We start from the raw sequence: 8127 nt of genomic DNA on the forward strand, positions 1-8127 counted from the left end.
ACGCCCCCAGCTGTTCCCGCTCCGCGGCACGTCCCGGGTGGCCTCTCGGGGAACATCCATCCCACACCTTCGCCCAGTCCTTGAAGGCTGCCGTTGCTCCCAGCGCTTCTCCGACGTAGAGGGTGGAGGGATGCTCGAAGTAAAATAAAAATAAGTAAAATAAAATCCCCAAATCCCCAAATCGAAACTGCGCAGGAAGGCGGGCCGGGAAGAGGGCAGGTAACTCGTTTTGCAGTGGAAATGAGATGCCAGCCCTGTTCCCCCAGCCGCCCCTGAACCTTGCTCAGCCCTCTAGATCTGATCTGATGGCCCGAAGAGGGGAAGGTGGAGGGAACCCCAGGGGATTTGCTCTGCCCTGGCTCCATGCTCTCTGCTCGTGGACTGAGAAGAACAAGTAGCTGCAGGAGGTCATGAGCATGTGAGATCCTGGGGTTTGGGCTCAGCCAGGACGGAGCAAGGCTGTAACCAGCCTGGGCTGCTCCGGCCGTGCCGCAGGGCTGCTGGTGCCAGGCGGAGCCGGCTCCTGGGATTGTCCCAGAGAGGGTAGCACAGAGGTGTCTCCCATGCAGGGCCTGGCTGAAGTTCCTGGGCAAAGGTCCTCAGGGCAGCCAGGATCAGTTTAACCGAGCTGCAGACCGCAAGCAAGGAGGGGACAGCTGCATGCCATGGCACTCGTCTCTCACAAGGCGCTCTGTCCCAAAACCCTGCTCAGGGACCCCGGCGGCCGAAGAACCCCCTGTGTGCTCGGGGTGGCCGTGCTGCAGCTCCGTGGGACGCAGCTGGGAGCGGAGGGTGGGCTCATTTGTTTCCTCCACTCGGCTGAGCATTCGCCCGCGGCCGCTCGGCGCTGAGAAAAGCGGCGGAGAGGAATCCCACGGCAGCCGGCGGCAAATGCCTTCGGAGGGGAAAACCAGGGCAAGCGTGCTGTGGCACGGCCCCAGGACAGGGGATCTATTGCCCGCAGCACAGCCGCCCCCTTGGTAAGGGGGCTGTGAGCAGCACAGCCCTACAAGTGAGCTTTTTGGAAGGGCAGATGCAGAGCACATCTTGGGTACCCTGCGCAGGAAACAAAACCCAGCTCCAGCAGGGCTGGTTTGAGCACGGGACCGAGATAAGGAAGAAAGGCAGCAGCAAAGGAAACAGCGAAAGCTGCTTTTGGGTCCGATAGTGCCTGCGGGATGGCAGGGCACAGGCAGGACCGTCGCGCCCCAGCTGCCTCCTCCTGCCCTTTGCATCTTGGAGAGAAGTTAAAGGAGCTCAGGCAGGAGGGGGGAAAGAGAAAAGAGCCAATGTCTGTTTGTGTTGAAGCCATCCAGCATTTTTTTGCAGGCATCAGCCAAGCGGCCGCAGCAATGCCATTGGTGGGAAGACGGAGTTATTTGGGGAATGCTGGACTCCGCACCATGAGAACAGCAGGGGAGGAGGTTGGTTTTAATTTAACAGGCCATGTTTACTCTTCCCCTCTCACCTTTGGTCTGTCTGAAATGTGCAATGCAAGCCCCCCCCGCAGCAAGGCAGGGAGGAAGGGGCTGTGGGTGCTCCCCCCTCCTCACGGCTGCTCCCAGGGCCCCCGGGCCGGCCGCTCCGCAGCGCCTGTGTGCAGCAGCCTCCCACGTTGCAGACCCAGGGCAGGGATTTCTCACGCAATAAACAATCAGGCAGATGCAAAGCCTCAAAAAATACTCAGCTTTAATCTGTAAACTTGCAAAGAGAGACCCAGGGGCAGAGCAGAGGTGAAGGAGGCATTGGGGCAGGTAAGACACAAGCAGTCAGGTGCAGAGCCAGAGAAGATGCTGATGGGGACAGATGTGCTGGACAGTCCCTGACTCCTATGTGCAGTGCCATACCCTCCACAGCTGCTCTCTGCATCAGTGCTTCAGTTACACAACCAAATATTCACCATCTGACTGCTCAGGGGAGTGGACAGTGTGCTCGAGGGAGCAACAGAGCTGGGCTGAGCACCAGGGATGTCCCTGAGCCCCACCAGTGCCCAACAGAGCAGTTTGCTGGCTGAAAGATGCCTGAAAGTGGGTTCCAGCTGCTATTTGCCAGCAGCAGGAAGGCATAGGTGTATTATATGGACAGTGACAGGAGAGAAACCCAGCCTGGCCTGGGAGGCAGCAGGGCTGAAGCATCACCCCAGCTGATGCCATCATGGGCATCTCCTGCATGAGGTTGGAGATGGTTCAGTCTGGAGGCATTGAAATGAAAAAGCCTTTTCTTGTTAAAAAAAATTGTCTAATTTCTGTGGCTACAACATGGGGGAAGCAAAGTTTTTCCAAATTGCTGTGTGTACAAGAAGTGTCCCAGGCATTGCTTGGATGCTCCCAGGGGAATTTTATTTCTCACACCAGCTGTGTGGGCAGGGAGCAGGTTTGGCTGGACCCTTCCCCATCCCAGCCCTTCCCTAGAGCAGAGCCAGGATACAATGGGGACATCATTGCATTTATGGTGGCAGGAGGATAAAAGCCATTGGCAGCAACTGCAGAAATGAGGAGCCCCAGCCGAGCGTGGCCATTGGGGTGTGGGGCAGCCTGGGGGGACAGAGCTGAGGTTCCTTGGGAGGGAAGCCAGAGCCTGGCAGCACCAGGGACATGGGGGCTGGACCAGGCCCTTCCAGCTGGACAACAGCAGCACTGTGAGCAGGAATAGCTGCAAGGGAGGACAGGACTGGGACCTGCAGAGGGGTTCATCCATGGCACAGCTCCTCCAGCTGCTCCAAGTCTCTCAGTGAGGTGTGTGGCTGTGTCCTGCACCCTGCTCATGTGGTGGAGGTGATGGATCACCATGGCTTGCTGGTCAGGCTGGCAGTCACCACACCATAGTGATTCCCACGATGGCACAGAGGTCATCGCTCTGCAGGGCAGCAGGATCTGAATCCTGGCACCAGGACAAGGGCCCTCCTCATGCACTCTGCTCCACTGTACTGTGCCATCCACCTTGGCTTGTCAGAGCTTGGTTCCCTCTGGTGCTTGAGGGCAGCATAGGGCCCCACTCTGCTTCACACCTGGGCCCCCAGGCCTGCCAGCTCCTCTGGGCCACCCTCAGGAGAAGGCACAGCAGCTGGATTTCTTCTTCTGTGACTCTGTGATGTAATCGTGGATCTGGAAGTGGGGCTCATCCAGCGGCTGCACCGCGCGCTGCTTCAGCTCCCTAGAGGGGTGAGGCTGTGTTACCCCCTCCCACACTGTGCTGGGGCGTGGGAGGTGGTGGGGCTGCAGGGGACACCTTCCTTGTTCAGCGCCCTGGCCCCAGGCACTCACTTGGCAATGGCCAGGAAGGCCAGCTCCACGTTCATGCCTGTCTTGGCACTTGTCTCCATGAAAGGCACTCCGTACTCCTGCAAGAGCAGCACGACCCCATCCGTGGCAATCCCCAAGATGCCCTCCTGGCCCTCTGAATCACCCCTGTAGCCTGGACAAGGCTTGAGGGTCACCCCCTCCGTGCCTTGCCCCAGGTTTTGCATGCAAGTGACTGCTGTGTTGCCCTGCAAGAGCCAGGCAGGTCTGGGCACTCAGAGGGGATGGCACGGCTGCATGGGAACCCTGAGTGACCTGAAATTGTCTGGGGGGGCTTAAGTTGGGTCAGACCGTAGCACAACTCACCCTGGCCAGTGATGCTCCATCCTCTGTCCTCACAGCTCTCTCGCTGCTCACATCAGCCTGCCAAGGGAAGGAAAATGTCCCCACACACCAGAGCAGCTGGCACCCTGGGGTATCTGGCAAACCAGCAGTGTGGGTGTTCAGGGGGCTGACAGGAACGAGGGGCAGCATGGACCCAGAAGTATCCACTGCCCAGAGAATCTGGGATCTGTGGAGCATCTGGGACCTGGTGGCATTGAGGATATCAGGGGGAACCTGTGACCTGGGGACACTGAGGACCTGGGACAGTACCTGAGAGCATCCAGGATCCAGGGAGGCTCTGGGACCCTGCTGGGCATCAAGCACCCAGCGTCATCCAGGATCTAGGGGACGTCCAGTCCCAAGGGGAAATCCAGCTGGGCACTGGGCACCCAGCAGCATCTTTGGCTCCTGGAGAGAATCTGGGACCTTGTTGGGCCTCTAGGGCTTGGAGCTACCTGAGGTCCAGGGGTGCATCCAGGCCTGGGTGGGCATCCCATACCAAAGCATCCCATTCGAGGAGCATCCCGTACCTGGAGCCTCAGGCTCGTGCTGCCACCCGCTGGCTACCGGGAACACTGCCCCCCCCGAGCCCCCAAGCCCCCGGGACATTTGGGACAGAGGAGCCACGCCGGGGACAGAGGAACCAGCTCTGCCCTTGGCTGGGCCCAGAAAGAAGCAGAGCCCGGCGGAGGGTGCAGGCAGAGCCCCATCCCTGCACAGCCATGGGGATGGCAGGGGCACACACAGCACAGCAAACCCCAGGGTGGACGGGGACCCTGCACACACCTTATTGCCCAGCAACATGATGACCACGTCCTTCTGGGCGTACTCATGGATCTCTGTCAGCCAGGCCTGTAGGGCAGCAGGACTGTGTCGGGGTGAGGGGTACTCCTGTCCCTCCCAACTCAGCCCCCCACCCCTCAGTACCCCCCTGCCTTCCCTGTCAGCCCTCGCATCCCCTCAGCACCCCCATCTCTCCCCCACAAGGACAGGGATAATGACTTTTCTTGGCACAGGAATTATCCCAGCATCACAGATGAGCAGTCCTGAAAACGCCCCGTCTCCTGGCTACAGCCCAAGCTGTAGTTCACATCCTTCCCAAACCACGTTTTCTCCCTCAGGCATTCACCGTGTCCTTAAACAAAACTCACCCAGCCATGCAGCACCCAGCCAGGTGCCCTGGGATGAGCTCCCAGCTGGCTGGCTCTGGCCAGAACAGCCAGTGCTTACGGGCAGAGCAGGCTCCCAGCTGCCCCAAACAGCCGGGCAGCCAAGCAGGGCGCCCGCGCTGCCCGGCCCTGGGGAGAAACCCCCCCAGCCCTCGGTGGGACTCACGCGGATGTTGTCGAAGGACATCTTGCTGGTGATGTCGTAGAGCAGGAGCAGGGCTGGAGGGGAAGAGGCAGAGGCATTGCTACACTGCAGGAATGTGCTCTGGATGGTCTCCCATCCCTGCTGGACCCCAAACTCACCTTGGGCATCCCGGTAGTAGGCGTGGGTGACGCTGCGGAAACGCTCCTGTCCTGCTGTGTCCCAGATCTGCCGAGAAACTGCCCTGGTGAGAGCAGGGAGAGCAACCTCCCCGAGCTGGGTCTGCTCCTGTGGCTCCCAGCCCTGCCAGACCACCATGCTCAGCCTGAGGTGGGTTTCCATCTGGAAATTTCTTCCCCCCTCCCAAAGCTCACCTGCAACTTCACCTTCACACCATCCACGGCCACCACTTTGTTCTGCAGAAGACAAGGAGAGCAGGTTTATCAGCCCAAAGCATGTCCTGGTGCATGTGCCAGCCAGCCCTGGCACTGAGCTGGCATTCCACAGCCCCTCAGCTGCTCTCCCTGGGCCACTGGAAAGAAGCAAGGCTGCCTGTGGGCCTGGACATCAAAGCCTCATTGCTACAAACTGTGATCCTGATTGCTTGGCAGCTACGGGCACATCCCAAAGCAGCAACACCTCGAGGCAGAGTGAAGAGCAGAATCAATGGAGAGGAGACAGCAAGATCCCAGCCTGCCTTGGATCCAGTGCCTCGTTCATCTCCTACAGCCAGAGTCCCTGTCCTTGGCTCCCAAGTGCCTAATGAGTCAGGCAATGACCTTGGCTGCCCAGCAAGTCCCAGGAACACCGACCTGCTCTGGCTCCTGCTGGGAAGCTCTGGGATTGCAGCAGCCCCCGGGAAGCTGGCAGAGCTGTGGAAGTGGGGAAGCATGGATGAACCACACATAATTTTGCATTTATTAATAACAGGTTGGTGTGCTTTTTTGTTTGCTCACCATATGTTTGCCCTGCTCTTTCTGACAGGACTCTTCAGCTCCATGTGCTCAGGAACCACTGCTGCACTAAAAATTTAGTCTGTTTGCAGTAATTTAAGGGTTTTGGATGCTACAAGCTGCCTGGGCATGCACACTGGGTGATGCTGGATATCCTGCTCAGGCTTACTTGCTGGTGGAGCCTTGCTTGATTCTTAAAGGAGGTAGAAAACACTGAGCTGGAGGGGCTGCATGTAGCACACAGCTGTATCCAGCACAACAGGAGGAAATCTCCTGGGTCAGGTTTGCAGCCAGGCTGGGCTGGGACCAGGAAAGGAAAGAAGCATTTCCAGCTGAGCTGGGAAGGCAGCTATTGAGGCTTAAGCAATCGCTATTCTCATCTCAGAAGCACAGGGGCTTCTCTCCAGAGGCCAGAAAAAAGAAAAGCAAAAACTACCGAAAAGCTATTTTAAGACTTAAAGAATCATACTTGGAGCCTGGAAAGAGAAGACCCCTATAAATAATTTGGTTGCCTGGAATTGTTTGAAATGGAAATTCAGCCCATGTGGTGATGACAGCATTTGAGCAAATGGGCTGGAAAAAACAAAAACATGCCCTAGGAGACTCTGGAGATTACCTAGAGCAGTGAGCCATGAGCTGCTGGAGGGGATGCTTGCACGAGGCAGAGCAGGCACCTACGGGCTGGCAACACCTCTGGGTTGTTGCACCGAGCCCAGCAGTGGGACACAGCAGATTTTCCTCTTTTCATGACTTTATCATAAGGAAAGGCCTCGTGGCCTCTTCAAACCAAACCCACAGCCATCTCTCTCCCCCAGCCCCTGCTCACCAAGCCCCCAGTTCCACCAAAAGCCAAACACAGCAGAAGTGGCAGCAAACAGGAGCAGCTGCAGCTGCGGGGGCAGAGGAAGCTCTGACCGCACTTGACACGTGTGGGGGCTGCGGGCACAGCCCTGCCCGGGGACACCCCCGTGACTTCCTTCCTGCTCTGCCCTGTGCTGCAAACAGCTGTGCCTCCCTGGACACCCTTAGAAAGATCCTGCAGCTGAAATCTGGTGAGCAGACAGCAGTGTGGGGGTTTAAACAGCCCGTTTCAGCCCTTTCAAGGCATGAAATTACAGCAATCTGCGTTTGTCCCCCCCAGCTGTTGGCTTTGGCCTGCATGGTGGAGCGTACTGGCTGCCCAGCACACACCCCCAGGCCATGAACACAGCTGGGATGGGCTAAACCTAGACTTTTTGCTGATTTAAAGGTAAGAGGCAACAGTACCAGCGGGCTCTTCTGTCTGTTACTGCTCTCCCAGGTAGGGGTGGAAGAGTTCCAGCAAGAACCTGCAGCTGGTTGAAAGATAACTGGGGGAACAGAGGCTGGAAACCCCCATTCTCCCTGCCCTGCACCCTGTCCTGGCCGAGGTGCAGGTGGAGGGGGGCGAGGGGCTGGCAGCTGTGGTGGTCTCACCCGGAAATCTATGCCCACGGTGGCAATGAACGTCCCGGAGAGAAAGGCCCCCTCTTTGAACTGGAGCAGGAAGCAGGTTTTCCCCACGCCCGAGTCTCCAAGTAACATCACCTGCAAGATGGGCGCAGGGAGAGATGTCAGCAGGACAGGGAGGGAGCAGCACCCCTGACTGGTGCTGAGCCCTCCCCAGTTCCTTCTCTCCCTTCGTTTCTCTCCCAGGGCTGGTCCCGATGTGTCTGGAAAGCCCCGTGGGAGCCGGGTGTGGGTGGGACCCCTGAGGCTGCGGCCAAGCAGTGCCCCAGGGCACCAGGGCAGCCCCCAGCCATGAAAAAGGGGGAGAGCTGGTGTGAAAGCAAGTCTGCAGCAAGAAGAGATATCTCCTAGCCAGGCCCTGGCCATGTCCCAGCCCAGCAGGCTCCTAGGGAGCCAGCCACAGCTCCCAAATGCGCAGAGACACCCACGCCTTGCCCCTGACCCGGGTGTGCCCAGCCCAAGGGCTGATGCATGGCTTGGGCAAACCCTGCGTGTCCGGGACTCCCTCCCTGTTGGTGCCTGCTGCAGACACCAAAGCAAACACGGTGCCTTTCCCCTCCTGCTAAGCAAACAGGATCAGCCCAGGCTCTCCAGCCACTCCAGCACCACTGGACTCAGGCAGGGAGCAGCCAAGACCAACGCTGGGCTCCATAAGCACAGCCTTTCCCAGCGCTGTGTTCTTTCTGCCTTCCTGCAGCAACCTGTTCCTGCCCAGCAATCATTAACCTGACTGCATCATTTTTCACCCTTAT

General features: G+C 58.4%; 2 protein-coding genes across 2 annotated transcripts in view; both read right to left on the reverse strand.

The window, feature by feature from the left end:
- Positions 1-827, reverse strand: part of SLC9A3R1 (SLC9A3 regulator 1) — a 10880-nt gene extending 10053 nt beyond the window's left edge. Inside the window, exon 1 of the mRNA XM_031059928.1 lies at positions 684-827. Within this exon, the coding sequence (XP_030915788.1) occupies positions 684-827 (144 nt within the window). The remainder of the gene's footprint in view (positions 1-683) is intronic.
- A 906-nt stretch (positions 828-1733) lies between these two features.
- Positions 1734-7453, reverse strand: RAB37 (RAB37, member RAS oncogene family). The gene is made up of 8 exons (XM_031059955.1): positions 7343-7453; positions 5309-5350; positions 5096-5162; positions 4959-5011; positions 4410-4475; positions 3606-3662; positions 3264-3340; positions 1734-3153 (listed from the first exon to the last, which is right to left on the reverse strand). Exons 1-8 carry the CDS (start codon positions 7448-7450, stop codon positions 3045-3047), a joined length of 579 nt encoding a protein of 192 aa, XP_030915815.1. The 5' UTR covers positions 7451-7453; the 3' UTR covers positions 1734-3044.
- Positions 7454-8127: the final 674 nt, after the last annotated feature.

Source organism: Geospiza fortis, unplaced genomic scaffold (assembly GCF_000277835.1).
Source record: "Geospiza fortis unplaced genomic scaffold, GeoFor_1.0 scaffold244, whole genome shotgun sequence".
Classification (NCBI taxonomy): Eukaryota; Metazoa; Chordata; class Aves; order Passeriformes; family Thraupidae; genus Geospiza; species Geospiza fortis.